The 16490-nt window shown below is 41.1% G+C and overlaps 1 protein-coding gene across 1 annotated transcript in view; it reads right to left on the reverse strand.

The window, feature by feature from the left end:
- Positions 1-13983: 13983 nt before the first annotated feature.
- gje1a (gap junction protein epsilon 1a) overlaps positions 13984-16490 on the reverse strand; it is a gene marked incomplete at both ends in the record, with an annotated part of 28810 nt that continues 26303 nt past the window's right edge. Inside the window, one exon of the mRNA XM_079527020.1 lies at positions 13984-14181. Coding sequence (XP_079383146.1) covers positions 13984-14181 — 198 coding nt within the window. The remainder of the gene's footprint in view (positions 14182-16490) is intronic.

The following is a 16490-nucleotide window of genomic DNA, read 5'->3' on the forward strand; positions in this document are numbered from 1 at the left end:
CGTTTTTATGTGGGCACCCCCACCAGTTCATTAAGTATGCCTGGTTTGCCTGGTGGGTGGTGATGGGTGGTGATCCACCTGAACTTAAGCCGCACCCACAGCCGTAGTTGTATGATAAAGGGGGAGGGGTTAGGGGAGGGGCTGATAATGTGATGTCACTATATTACTGTTTTTTTCATTGGCACGTTGGACTGTCAAGGGTTCAGCCTCCAGGAAGAAACCCTAAATACAAAGGGAATACATCATTGCGCATAAAAACGACTCCAGGGTGTCTAATGAAGTACTGTCACCTCATAGACAAATGAAAATACAAAAAATAATACAAAATACAAAAACTGTGGCACTCGTGGGGATAGCCTCCTTCTAAAACAGTGCTTCTCAAACATGTTCAAGTCAAGGACCGCCGAAATTGATATATATTTTATTTGGCCATGGACGCTCGCTCATCTGAAAATACGATGTGCCAGGGGGTGACCCCCAATACAAGTGGTAAAAAGTACTCCCAATTTGTACTTAAGTAAAAGTATCAATAGTGCAATATAAAGTCTATAGACTGTTACAAGTAAAAAGTGTATGTATGTGAATGTAGTACTCATCTTCAACTTATTTTTTCCTTTCTGAAACTTCTGTTGTGCAGTGGTAAAGACAACACGAAATCACAGTATACACACATACACAGTTACTATATAAAAGACCATAAAAACGACTTTTTAAGAGAGACTACTTAAAAGCATAATATATTAAAAATCTGTTCTATAAGTACTACTAATTAAAAATCTAAATATATACTGTATATGCAACCTATGTGTTCACTATAGTCCATCAGGTGGAGAGGGGGGGGGGGGGTTGTTTGTTAGAGATTCCAACAAGGAGGGGGGGGGGGGGGGGTCAGCCTAGGCGTTCAAGAGTCTGATGGAGGTGGGCACAAACCTATAGCTGAGCCCCTTTTAGTGAGTTTTGATGCTCTGTATCGTCGGCCTGAGGGCATTAGTTCGTAGTGGTTATGGAGAGTGTGTGTGTGTTGTCCTCAACTATTTGAGAGGCCTTCTTTATTGTCCGTTTTTTATGGATGCTGCCGAGTGATCTTGCCGCTGATCCTAACCACCCTGTCGAGAGGGTTCCGGTTGATGGCACGCATCACACCAATACAAACCATGATGTGATGTTAAAGGTCATTATTGATTCTACAAAAGATTTGTAGAAGGCCTGCAGGATCGATGGTCGGACCTGGAGCTTCCTCATCTTCCTGAGGAAGAACAGCCTTTGTTGACACTTGCGAGTGAATGTTCTCCGCGTTGGTCTTGAATGTGAGCTCATGGTCGATGGTGGTGCCGAGGTATTTGTACTCTTCCACGCGTTCTATTGCCTGGCCATTTATCTCTAGGGCCGGAGGTGGAGTGGGCGGGCCCTGCCTAAAGTCCACCAGCAGCTCCTTAGTTTTGCTGCAGGTTTAGGTCCATGGAAGTTGTTATTGCACCACTCAGCAAATCCGTCCATTACCCCCAACGATGCGGTTGTTGGTGTTGGTGGTATATCGACAATAACCGTGTCATCTGAGTATTTGATGAATAGCATGTCAGGGTCTGGGCTGCTGCAGTCATCTGTGTACAGGGTAAACAGGACTGGTGAGATGACAGATCCTTGTGGTGCCCCGGTGGACACAGTCCTGTTAGGCGCGATTCATACTCCTATTTTAGAGCCGAATAAAAGTCGATTCGGCTCTGTAGAGCCTACAATGTGACATAATTTGAGGTTCGGGGGGGCGGGTACCGGCTCTTCGGTGCTACTGAAAATCTCTGACGAGCCAAAATCATTTCGGCACCACAGCGGTAAAATAGGAGCATGAATCGGCCCTTAGAGCTGTAGTTGCCATTGAATCTAACGGTCTGGTGTCTGTCTGTGAGGAAAGACAGAATGAGCAGTATGAGGTGTGGGGGTTGACATTCATCTGGAGGAGTTTCTGTCCCATCAGGTGAGGCTGCACCGTGTTAAATATGTCCCAAACCGCCCCCTAAGGTCTTCCACTGCTGGCCTGCTCGCTTTGCCTAAAAAAATGGCAACTAAAAAATACGGGGAAGCAGCGTTTTGCTTCTACGGGCAGACGGCGTGGAACAAACTCCCACTGTACCTTCGACAGGCAGCCTCTGTAGACATTTTTAAAGCGCAGCTCAAGACCCACTTCTACGCTCTTGCTTTTAATTGATCTTTTAATTTTGTGTTGTTCATGTCCTCACTGTATTGCATTACTGCTCTTGTTTTTTAATGTTGATGCCTTGCTTTTCTTTTCTTTTTTTCTCCATTGCTCTGTAAAGCACTTTGAGCTGCATTGCATGTCATGAAAGGTGCTATAAAAATAAAGTTGTATTATTATTATTATTATTATTATTATTATAATAATTATTATTATAATAATTATTATTATTATTATTATTATTATTATTATTATTATTTGTATTATTATTTTTTGTATTATTATTATTATTATTATTAAATGCACTCGAGAAGTCCACGAATACAGTCCTGACAAAGGACTTCACGGGCTTCTCCAGCTGTGCGTACACTGTTAAATAATTTGCTGTGAAGTCACAGTAAATTACTGGCTAATAATTGCCGTACTTTTACAGTAAGTTTCACAGTAATTATCTCACAGTAAATTACTGTAATTTCACATCTGTGAAATTACTGTAATTTACTGTGATTTACCAGTATGTAGTACAGTTATTTACTGTATATATTATTACCATTACTGTGAAAGTAATGTAATTTACTGTGATTTACCAGTATGTAGTACAGTTATTTACTGTATATATTATTACCATTACTGTGAAAGTAATGTCATTTACTGTGATTTACCAGTATGTAGTACAGTTATTTACTGTATATATTATTACCATTACTGTGAAAGTAATGTCATTTACTGTGATTTACCAGTATGTAGTACGGTTATTTACTGTATATATTATTACCATTACTGTGAAAATAATGTCATTTACTGTGATTTACCAGTATGTAGTACAGTTATTTACTGTATATATTATTACCATTACTGTGAAAGTAATGTAATTTACTGTAAATTGACATTATATCTAATACAGTAAAGTATTGTAAAATTAATTTTTTAACTGTGATTTTACCATACATACACAAACATGCTTTGCGGATCTGCTAAAAGAAAAACAAAACTTTATTAATTTAAACTTTTTATTAACAATTAAAGTGCAACGTGCAACATTTCAAATGGACAAAGAACAACCACATCAGTCTCACATAAAGCCCTGCTATACTCAGTGGAGATTTTTGAGTGGTGCAACCACTCCCTTACGGAGCTATGTGTGTGGGTGGGTAGTACAGTACAGTACAGTAGAGGGTACAGTAGAGGGACCGCCACACGGTAACTCTGTCATTTCTCGGGGCGGCACGCCCGGAACCGGCCCGGCCCCCAGGGCGCGTTCCTGGGGGTCTGGAACTCCCCCACACGGAGTTGCACCACTCACTTCACACGAGTGTCTACAAACACTCCTGGAGTTTGGATTACACCAGACCAGCATAGGCCCTACTGCAGTATGAAAACTGGTCGTCATTGACTTTAGTAATTTAGCAGGAGGCTGCAACACAGTTTTCCTGTGAAATTCCAGCAGTTTTTGTGGACTATAAATCACCTGACCTTGAATCAGCAATTCAGCATGGTGTTAAGTAGATACTACATTTTGAGTTTTGGCTGAACTGTTTCTTTAAATGGAGTAAAAAAACTAACAAAAACACTTTACCACCATTAGTAATAGTGACACACACACGCGCACACACGTGCATGTACGCGCACACATGCACACACAAATCATAGGCAATTTTACATATCCAGATAAGAATGGCTGGTGGAGTTAGACAAACGAGAGTAGGGCATCAACATCCATTCAAAGTCCACAGGTTTTCTCAAAATGGTATGAGTGCGTCTCATATTGGGGTCCTGAATACCATCATTATCAACCATTCAAAGTCCACAAGTTTTCACATGCTCACGTATGGGTTGAATGGGTTGATACTCCACGCTTCTTCGATTTGGAGCCTCTCTCAGGGTTAATGCCCAAGAAGCACCTGTAAACAATAAGGCAAGACAACAACTTTTAGTTTTACATAGTTTTATATATTGCATCATTTATACAAGGCACATGCAGTGGTGTAAACCCTACACCACAGAAAGAAAGTAGTACTGAAATCTAAGCAACATTGATACAAGTATACAAGTATCAATGTTGCAAGCAATCCAGTACAATGTTAATTTCAGTGTTACAATACCTAAACTCCAGAGTGCACGTGCCATCCTCAGGATACTGCAGATGGAAGTTGTAGCAGCTCTCGAAAACCGCAGATATCCCATTGATGATCCCATTGTGTGGTCCCATCACCACTTGTTCTTCAATAGACAGCATCCAGGCCCTAGGCTGCATCATATCACCTAAACAGTGGGTACACAATGGGTACCCATTATGTGATATTGTAAAGAGGTGAAATGCTAAATGAACAAGAGCAGAATTTAAATGATCAGCAACATGTGAGTTGATACTGTGATCAAATCCAGATCAACAGTAGGCCTACCTTGGACAATCAAGCAGGATCAAGCAGTGGGTGCTCAGTAATTTCTCTGTCCTCTACACATCAGCAGCTGTGGCACATGCCTGTAAATTAAGACATAACTGTAACATACTGTATATCTATGGTAGTATAGATTCAACATAGTGCGTAAAAGACAGTCCACTGGAATCATAGGGAACATTGTCAACATGTGAATGAATGTGATTTAGTGTAAACGTGAACTATAGTCTAGTGCAGCCACAGGTTTAAACTTAAACCTTACACTTACTTGTGAGGGTTGGAGAGGCGACAGCAACAGTCCTACACGTAAGCAGATGCAACAAATGATGAATACTAGATAGAGAGGGGAAGAGGTAGATGAAGTATACTTGCTGGAGAAAAAAATAATTCAGTTTGTCAAGCAAAATTATTAAATGGTGTAACTTGTACCATTCTGCTATTATAGACCAACTTTCCATCGCCACCCACTAATGCTCAGATGAAGATAAAAATACCAGCAATTTTCGATACTGGATTGGTCCACACCAAGCTCTTCAAACCCTTCCAGCAGGGAAGCCAGGGTTTCAACAGAAACTCCTTTATGTCTTGATTCATTATCTGAAAGAACGGAGAATGTCAAACATGAATCAATTACTACAGCACACAGAGTCAATTTGTTTGCGGTTGGGGAGTTCTCCAAGCAAGTGCCACCTACAGTGAAAAAACAAACACACACACACACACACACACACACACACACACACACACACACACACACACACACACACACACACACACACACACACACACACACACACACACACACACACACACACGAAATGTAGCCTAGTTAGCCATTTTAATAGCTATGAATGAAAAATGTGTTAATACAAATTTATGAACTTCACATGACTTCATAACTTCATAACTTCATCTTCACAGTCACTTCACTGCTTTTCCCTCTCAAAATGGATGTAATTTTGCGCCCAATCCCACAATGCAGCACTTTAAAGTAATTTATTGTGATATCACAGAGGCTGGTGTGATTTCACAGTAACATTACTGAATACAGTATTTTATTGTGAGATTATTGTAAAGTGTTGTGAAATCCTGGTAACAAGTTACAGTACAGTAATATGTTGTGATATCACAGAGGATGGTGTGATTTCACAGTAACATTCTGAATACCTGTAGTATTGTACACACACACACACACACACACACACACACACACACACACACACACACACACACACACACACACACACACACACACACACACACACACACACACACACACACACACACACACACACAATTATGAAATGTAGCCTAGTTAGCCATTTTAATAGCTATGAATGAAAAATGTGTTAATAAAAATCAACAAGCCATTCTAAATAGCCGATCTACAAGCTCAGTGTTGTGTGAGCTGTCAGGGTGGTCCCCAAAAAACATGTTTAGCATCAAAATCAGCTATGTGAAAATGGCTTGTAGACAATTGTAGATTTGATTATTATATTTGTCTAGCATGGACACTGTTACCCACAGCACAGAGCACACAAGCACACAACTTAGCATATTACAAAATCCCAGGTTGATCTAATTAACAATCCTCTGTGATCAACAACTCACCAGAACACCAGACATTAAAAACGTTTGCATTGCCAATTTGCCATGCCAATAAACTGCTAGCCTCTATGTAGCCTCTGTGTAGGCCTATAGGATATAGCTAACATTGGTCAAATAAGTGCCAAAAAGGAAAAAAAACAGGTCAATCTAGACACACAATGTTACATGAGTTTATAATGTTGAGACACACAACTTTACATGAGTTTATATTGTTGATGTGGTCAACAAGGCACCTCCTTACATGCTCTGCACTCTGTTGCTATGCAGTTAGCAATTAGCATGTGTGCACTGTGTAGCAGCAGCACACATCATTTGCTGGAGAAAGACTAAATGAGTCACGACAGCACAACTAGTTATCAGTAAGGTGGAGGGAACAAAGAGGGTGACTTACCGTATCAGAGCAAAGTTATGAACTTCACATGACTTCATAACTTCATAACTTCATCTTCACAGTCACTTCACTGCTTTTCCCTCTTAAAATGGATGTCATTTTGCGCCCAATCCCACAATGCAACACTTTAAAGTAATTTATTGTGATATCACAGAGGCTGGTGTGATTTCACAGTAACATTACTGAATACAGTATTTTATTGTGAGATTATTGTAAAGTGTTGTGAAATCCTGGTAACAAGTTACAGTACAGTAATTTGTTGTGATATCACAGAGGATGGTGTGATTTCACAGTAACATTCTGAATACCTGTAGTATTTTATTGTGAGATTATTGTAAAGTGTTGTGAAATCCTGGTAACAAGTTACAGTACAGTAATTTGTTGTGATATCACAGGGGATGGTGTGATTTCACAGTAACATTACTGAATACAGTATTTTATTGTGAGATTATTGTAAAGTGTTGTGAAATCCTGGTAACAAGTTACAGTACAGTAATTTGTTGTGATATCACAGGGGATGGTGTGATTTCACAGTAACATTCTGAACACAGTATTTTATTGTGAAATAATAATGTAAAGTATTGTGAAATCCTGGTTAAATTTAACAGTGTAGGTGTGATGCAGCAGGGTTGTTATGACTGCATCATCCGTACCTCTCTGCTGCTCGTATGCAAACTGGAGTGGGTCTGTGTGTTAACCCACTATAACCTCCCTCTGTAGCTGGGGTAGAATGATCGGCCTCTCAAAGTGGTAGATGTGCGAGAAGAAGAGCCGTGGGAGAGGATAATGCGTGGGCCCATGCAGTCCAGGTCTGTCCTTGTCCCGATATGATTTGTGATTTGATCAAAAGTGTGCTTTGGGTGGTAACTTTATGGAGTATAGTGCGTGTGTGCGTCTGTGTCCTTAAAATGTATTTTTGTGAGTAATTGTTTATGTGTATGATCTATCTGTGGTATGAAAAAACACGGTGGTGTCCAGGAGGTTAACCTCTGTTGAATGGATGATGTGTTTGATGGTTATATGGGAGGATGATGGTGTGTGTTCAAAATGTGTAGAAATGCATCAAACTGTATAGGGCCAGAGCCCTATGATGTCGTCCAAAAATCTGTAATACATTGCAGGTTGTAATGGGCACTTTGCCATGGCCTCTCTCTCCCACTCGCTCATATACAGTAGATATTTGCATAAGCAGGAGCACGTTTCTTACCCATAGCCTCCATCTGTAAATAGTGTTTGTCATTAAATGTGAAGTCAATGGCTCAGGAGGTAGAGCAGGTCGTCCAATGATCATTGGGTCGGAGGTTCGAATCCCGGCTCCTCCTGTCTACATGTCGAAGTGTCCTTGGGCAAGACACTGAACCCTACATTGCCTCCAATGAGTCGGCCGGTGTGAGCTCGCCACCATTGGTGTGTGAAGGTGGGAAGTGAGGACGCTGGCGTCGACTGTTTGCCGCTTCACCTCCCAATGTATGAATGAATGAACCATTGTAAAGCGCTTTGAGCACTTGGAAAAGGGCTATAAAAATGCAATTTATTATTATTAATTTATTATAGTTCTAAGAGTTGTAAAATGGCATTATCTGGTGTTGTCAGGATGTGTCTGAAAAGGGTTTCTAACTGCCTGTAAACCAGTAGCTGTATGTATGTTGGTAACTTGTTATAAAGACTGTCTTCTTTTCTCTAATCATGTAGATAACCAATAATTCTAATCATGTTCTTGTTGTTTTTTTGTTTTGTTTTGTTCTTGTTTTATATACTGCAATTATGTCTTCTGGATGTTCTATATCTCTTGTACAATGTTTCATTTTTGATTTACATAGGTAGAGGCCCCTTGGGCTTTTTTGCCTCAGCCTATAGCACTTTACTGTTCACTGTGTTGTTTTTTATATTGTGCTGAATAAATAAATACAAATACAAATACAAATGTCTATGGTGAAGAAGATGTATGTGTGTGGTGGTGGCACGGCTATGGGCTTGATCTTTTCTATGTGTCTGGTGGAGAGGGGGGTTGAGGAAGTGGTCTATATATTGTGCTATGTGGTATAGGATTCACTGCTGCAGTCTGACACATAGGCCTGCCAGGAGGCACAACCAAGTCTGTGGGTCTTTGTATGTATGTGTATGTATGTATGTATGTATGTATGTGTGTGTGTGTGTGTGTGTGTGTGTGTGTGTGTGTGTGTGTGTGTGTGTGTGTGTGTGTGTGTGTGTGTGTGTGTGTGTGTGTGTGTGTGTATGTATATGTATATGTGTACGTACTGTCTGTCTGTCTGTCTGTCTGTCTGTCTGTCTGTCTGTCAGCCACCGGTTAAACTAATGAATCGCCCACTAAAAGAATGAATTATTCAATCATGAAACCAAGTCAATCGTAAACATTTTTTTTAATCAATCATCTCAAGAAGACTAGACAGCAAAATCACTGGTCACCTAAACATCAGGCACTCTGACATTTGGACAGAGAAGTCTGACTGTATAATATATGCATTGGTCATATAAAATGTGCCCCTTTGTTCCACGACGGTGAGAGGTTGTGAGCTACTGTACGTACAGTATAGGACAACAGGTTGAAATGAGTCACACGCAAAGACAAGAGACCACAATATATATGCAAAATGAAATGAGTCTCGGTACAGTTGGGTGCCACCGATATTGTCCCTTATCATTTGACCCATTTAGGCCTGACCTCAAAATTAAAAAAAAATCCTTCTAAATCCTCCAGTTTTCTGAAATAAATATTATCACGATTTAAAAAAAATAGCAGACCTACAAGCTCATAGCGCGCCACCGAGTGGCGCGCTATGAGCTTGTAGATCTGCTATTTTTCAATAGCTAAATTATAACATAATGTTTAAAACACCAAAAGGGGTTCCCGCCCAAAATGGGTTAACTGTGCTTTTGCGCAGATCACGCAAACCTCAGCAAAAAGAAAAGGACAATATCGATGGCCTCCAACTGTACGTAGGACAACAGGTTGAAATGAGTCACACACAAAGACAAGAGACCACAATATATATGCAAAATGAAATGAGTCTCGGTAACCTTGTCACATATCGAAGAACGCTACATGGCACAACGTATAGGTTAAGAACCCAAAATACAGTTAAAAGATCGTACTGTATTCGTTCCTGAAAATGTAAGAATAAAAGGTCCGGGCCTGCATGGGGCATGCTTCTGTACTTCCTTCACAGGTGTCACTGATGATACTAATTAAGGTTCTGTTCCATTTATAGCGTGCAGTGGTCAGAACCCCCATAACTCGAGACCCACTGGTGTAGCAGAGTGTTTCCAGTGAGCCGACACGCACGATAGCAGCACCCTGACTCTGTTTGACCAGAATGGAACAGAGCCTTCATTAGCATCAGCGGTAACACCTGTGAAGGAAGCAGGGAAGGGCCCCTAGTTCTTTCCAAAATGGCGTGTGTGCATAAAGCCAAGGACTGTCTAAAGAGGAGGGGACGCGAAGACCGTACGGGCAACGCCATGTTGCTAGGAAGTTGTACATGCCCAAATTTGTGTATGTACAACGTCCTGGTCTCAACTGTGCATGTTTCTTTCCTTCCATGGAGCGACATGGCGTCGCCCGTACGGTCTTCGCGTCTCGTCCTCTTTAGACAGTCCTTGCATAAAGCCCATTTCAGTCCTTCTCGAGACCAGAACATTCCAGACAATCCATAAGCAATGTGTGCTATGCATGATTCTATAAGTTTCTTTGGGTTTTTTTCCTTTTCATGTCAGCGATTCTGTGAGAGTAAAAATAATATAAATTAAATTACACTTTAAACAGGTTCTGCACGCCAAAGAAAGAAACAAAATAAAAAATAAAATCAGCAAATTATTGTCGGAGGTGCATTTAGCTATTAAATCGCATCGGGCAGCACTGTGTTGTACAGAGGCGCCATTAAAATTCACATTAGCGTAAAATGTGGCATATGGTGATTTCTGAGGTCTGAGAATGCCGGCGTGGCATGGTGGTTATAGAGGCTCCGTAAAATGGATGAACAGTTTCATTACTAAGCACTTGAACACAATCAACATCTTTCAGCTATACCAGGGTTCCCCAACTAATTTTCCTCAAGGGCCATATTTTGACTAGGGTACCAGGCTGGGGGCCGAGTCCGCACGCGCGAGGTAGAGGTCTTGCCCTGAAAATGCATTTTCGGGGCAAGACCCCATTTGAAAAGGATGCCCAGTTTGACATGCATAGGCTACTGACCCCCATATAATGCCATGTATATCTGGGACCCCCCCCACCCCAAAAAATATTTTTGAATTCTTCCAGGGGCCACAAGGGGGCGCTCCGCGGGCCGCAAAAGGCCCGTGGGCCGCCTATTGGGGAACCCTGAGCTATACTGTAGCCTTCCGAAATTCCAAAATAAGGACATCTCCGTTTCTGAAGCTGATGTCCACATAATAATAACGACAGCTGTCATTGTCTGTTGTTGTAGCGTTTTTTTCTTTTTACCGATCTCACTAGTCCGTGTTTAAAATGTCACAATGCCAATGTCACGTTAATGTAAAGGGGGGGGGGGGGGCTCTGCAGGATGCCTGGGTGAGAGAGAACCTTCAGAGGCAAACCTCAAAACTATATCCTGAAGTCACGGATACCAGAACACTGACCGTCACAGACAACAGGACCACGATATATAAATATATATTCTTGTTCAAATCCTCTTACTTGTCACTGTCTGATCAATAAGACCGTGAGTATAGCTTATGGATCATCTACAGCGTTACGATATGCTGCGAAGGCAATATTTAAAAGGATTTAAAACCCGACGCCGTCTGGTGATGGAATATTATTGTACCTGAGATGATATTACACACTTAGCTGAAAACGTCATAACTAAAAGTTGGATGGATGTCTGATAAAAACAACAGTACAAAACAATGGAGGTAATCATTTTTTAAATAAAACTAGAGCGACAATGAGTGTAAAATCAAAGAAAGCGTTATTTGAAATACCAAAAGCTATGAAAGGTCGTAGAAATAAAAACGAGGGGAAGGGAGAAAAGGACAGCCTTGTCCAGGTTTTTCAAAGTGGAGGAGAGCTGTTTTTCGTGCCAGAAATGATCCAGAGCTATTCCAACTGTAATGGGTTTTTAACAACCTGAAACACCACTGACTTCATTGACCAGCCACAGAAATGATTGCCATTACTCACCCGACAAGTGAAATCAATTGCTGTGCTTTTCTCGCTCAGAATAATAAAATAAATGGCTGTGGTAGCTATGGAAAACTACCAGACAACTATTTGGAGAACGCACAAGCCATTTTTTTTTTGTTTTTTTTACTTTTCTTTTTTTGTTTTTGTTCAGTGAGTTTCTTGACACTTGAGCCATTGAAACCTGTTGTAAAACATCATAAAGTTTAACAAATTACATCTACGGCCGAAAAAAGGGGAAAAAAATATAAAATAAAAATAGCAAGCATTATTTTCTTCATCCATGATTTTCACTGTTCGAGTATAATATTGCCTAATTCGAGCTATTTCGTTTGTAGTGTGTAGCATATACATATTTTTTTTACTTTCAAATTACCTCCCCAAAAAATATGGAAGCCAATTTAGAGATGTCATATACAATAACTAATTCAATTAAATTAAATTCAAAATTTGAAAACGTTTCCTTTTCTAAAGACTGCCTCAGGCCTATTCTTTGTCCATTTGTGTGAACTAAACCATCAGGTTATAGAATTGATGGCCTCTCAACTGTAACGACACAGTTATTGCAATACACGGAGGAATTCATTATATATTATGACCTCATAAGAACACCAGATACAGTAAGTGTTCATTAATATTCCTGAAACATCTCTTGGAGAAGACGATGGAACTATGTTCTATCTTGAACTCCCACTAGTAAAAGGTGAGTGGAGGATGTCTGTCTTTTACGCTACGACATCGACAGTCATCTTGAAGAGGAAAAACGAAGAAAAAAAGCCCATTTTTGTGTCACTATCCCCCAACAATTCCTAGGCAGAGGTACGTGGTTTTCGGCCGTAAACACCGACACACAGATACCCTGAACTAAATTCAGGAAGGATCCCTCACTAGCTAAGGGCAAAAGAAAGAAATACAAAATAACACCCTAGGAGAGTTCTCAGGAGTTCTGATGCGGATGTTGGTGGTGTAACCTCTCACAATGGGGCGGCAGTGGCTCAGGGGTTAGAGTGGCCGGATGGGAACCTGCAAGGTTGCCAGTTCGAACCCGGGCTCCCCCAGAGTTAGCGTCGAAGTGCCCTTGAGCAAGACTCTGAACCCCTAGTTGCTCCTGATGTGCTGGTTGGTGCCTTGCATGGTTTCCGCCACGATCGGTGTGTGAATGTGTGTGTGAATGGGTGAATGCAATGCACAATCTATGTAAAGCGCCTTGGATAAAGGCGCTATATAAATGCACCATTTACCATTTACCATTTACCATTTATAATCGTGATACCAACTTACTCACTATAGAGCGTCGCAGTCCCGCCCCCTTTCAGAACGACGAGGGCACCAGAAGAGAATGTACGATTCATTTTTCCATAGACGTTTCAAAAAGTATTTATTTAGAAAAAAGAAGAAGATTTTTTTTTTAAAGCGTTGTACCCTGCCCTTTTTTTCTCTCTTCGTTCTAATAATTTTTTCGGCCCACATTTTTTTGTTTATTGTCATGATTTGTCATGATCCGAGTTGGCTTTGTCAGAGGCTTAAAAGGTCTTTAAATAAATCCTTTCTGAAACGTCGATGTAAAAATGAATGGGAAATTATCTTCTGGTGCCCTCGAAGGGGGATTGTGATGCTCTTTGGACCAACCACTGAGCAGCAGTACCCCCTCCCCCCCCCCCCCTTAACATCTCACCGGGTCTGTGAAAAGGAGGAGGAGCCCCCCGCCCCCACTTAATTGTTCGCCCGTGCGGTCAGGGCCGGATCTACCATATGGGCACTTTGGGCACATGCCCAGGGGCCCTTGGGCACCTGGGGCCCCTAATAAAAAAATCCCCCTCCCCCCTGCCTCCCCAGTGCCTCCCCAGAGAGAAATGTTCCCTGCTAATCCGAATGAAATAAACAGTGTTTTATTGTTGGTGAGAAAGCAGCTGAAAAGTGCAATTGTGTGTAAAGCAGCAACAATGCACTAGATTGACTGTCACTCTGGGGGGGGGTAGGCGACCTGGAAATAGGCCAATATAACGGCATAAAACCGCCCCAAAACGACCCAAAACAGCAAAAAAAATGAGCAAAAGATTTACGTGTGCATGTGAAGTGGGGGGGGGGGGGGGCCCTTCGAGCTTCAGTGCCCAGGGGCCCTCAGAGGTGTTAATCCGGCCCTGCATGCACGGTGACTTTGTTCGCTTATAGCTCCGTCCGTTGCGGCGACGTCTGCGGCAGCGCAGCGCAGCGGCATGCATGCCAGCGGTGGTCATTGGTAGGTGAGGAAGCCGAGTCGCCGGAAGAGTATCTCGAAGATCTCGGCGACGCAGAGCAGGATGGTGATGACGGTGAACGTGTACATGGCGCTGAGGAAGATGGTCTTCTCAAAGTGCTCCGGCACCATGCACTTGGTCACGTTGAAGGTCTTCTCCAGGGCACTGGCGTCGCACATATACAGAGGGTGGACCTGTTGAGGTATAGAGAGAGGGAGAGGGGGCATGGTCATACAGTTATCATAAAGGTATGACGTCGAAATAAGGATATATATACACCTATTCAAAGATTTGTGCCGCATTTTTACGATTTTTCAAAAATAGCAGACCTACAAGCTCATAGATCTGAAAATAGCACAGATCTGCTATTTTCCAATAGCTAAAGTATAACAGAATGCTTGAAACACCAAAAGGGGTTCCCGCCCAAAATGGGTTAACACGTAACCTATGACGAAATTCATTTGAAATGACTTACTTTTCAGCATTACAAAATAAAATAAAATAAAATAAAATAAAATAAAATAAAATAAAATAAAATAAAATAAAATAAAATAAAATAAAATAAAATAAAATAAAATAAAATAAAATAAAATAAAATAAAATAAAATAAAATAAAATAAAATAAAAGCCGATCTACAAGCTCAAAACGTGTCGCAGTGCGACATGTTTTGAGCTTGTAGATCGGCTATTTTTGCCTCGACAGTATAAGCCACGTGGCCCTCTGGAGTGAGTCTAGATTCCCTCTCCGTCTTCAAAGTTCATCATACATCATACATCATACATTCATGGGCAACTGGAGGCCCCCACCTTCACAAAATGTGGCCCGCAGGTTAACACAAAAACTGCTCATGACGGAGCGTTCCGCCAATTAAAATCCAACTGTCAACTGCTTGTCTCGGAACACTCTGTCAAATAAGCTTAATTATTGATATCAAACGGGATCGCTGTATTCTTTTTTTTTTTCTTTGCTTGGCATTTCCTTCTTCAGCAATCCTAGACCGGCGCACTGCCGTTCACTTCTTTTATACAGGCTGACTATGAAATCTACGGAGCTCTCCACGATGTTCGGAGGTCTTTTCTGATTATCCGGTGATCCCGATTGGAACATTGGCTTTTTCTAGACCAAGGATGGTCTCATTCTAGTTCGCTAGCATTGACGCTACATTTTTAGCATCTAAAATGGACGCCACAAACGGACGTGCATCACACTAAAACCAAGTACATCCGGGGTCGGCAGTCAAGCGTTGGCAGTGATACGGTTTTAATATTCGAATATTAGAAAAAAGACTGGAGATGACAGTTTACTGTCTTCCTTGGTTCTTACAATCATAATATTGCTCTTCTTTGCATTATAAATATTGTCACAGTCTGAGCCATGTTGAGAGTTTCACTGTGAAATGGGATGACACACAGTTACCCCATCTAACACACATTGTTTGACGTGCATACCAAAAGGCCAGGATTCTCATTAACCCATTTTGGGGCGGGAACACCTTTTGGTGTTTTGAGCATTATTTTATACTTTAGCTGTTGAAAAATAGCAGATCTACAAGCTCATGAGCTATGAGCTTGTAGGTCTGCTATTTTTTTTAAATTTCGATGTCAGGCCTAAATGGGTTAAAAAGGTAGGAACCCCTCTGTTCTGTAACTTTTTAAACAATGTTTCGTGTTGACACGATCAAAGGCTTTCGATAAATCAATAAAACACGTAAAAATAGTGGTATTATTATGCCCATTATGTAAATCTAAAATTTCCTTTAGGGCAAAAATACACATAACGGGTTGTCAGACGTCAGGACGAACTTCTCCAGTCTGTTCAGTATAGTCCTCTCCAAGACCTTGGATTAAAATACTGGCCATGGCTATTGGTCGATAATTATCTGAGCTATTCAGCTTCCCAGACTTATCTTTAATAACAGGCACTGTTATTAAAGCAAACTTTAAATGCTTGGCCGATATTTTGTCCATACCACATGCCTAAGTCTAAGGGCAGATTTCATTAGCACCGAAGAGCCGACTTTAGGACGGTACCCGCCCCCCCCCCCCCGAACCTCAAATAACGTCACATTGTAGGCTCTACAGAGCCGAACCGACTTTTATTCGGCTCTAAAATAGGAGTATGAATCGGCCCTAAGTCTAAGTGCTCTGACTGCATCATAGATTTCTTGTGGGGAAATGGTAACATCCTCACTGTTGTCAATGTTGCCCACTATAAAGACGTTGCTTTGAACACAATTGAACAGTTCATAATAATGCTTCTGCCACAATTGAGCAATCTCCTCTGTAGCCTTATCAATTGTTGGCAAAGATGTTTTGCAGTTATTATTTCCAGAAATAATTTGCATTTTGTTGTTGTAGCAAGAGAATCAGCCCACATTGTATTTTTGTTATTTGTTCTGAAACGCTAAGCATATTAATTTGTTTCTCCTGTTCAAATAAGGGTCTTTGTCTTCCTGCACATGAAGGCCCTTCTAGCAAGATGTTCTATTTTCACAATTTCAAC

This window comes from Electrona antarctica, assembly GCF_951216825.1.
Source record: "Electrona antarctica genome assembly, chromosome: 17".
Lineage (NCBI taxonomy): Eukaryota > Metazoa > Chordata > Actinopteri > Myctophiformes > Myctophidae > Electrona > Electrona antarctica.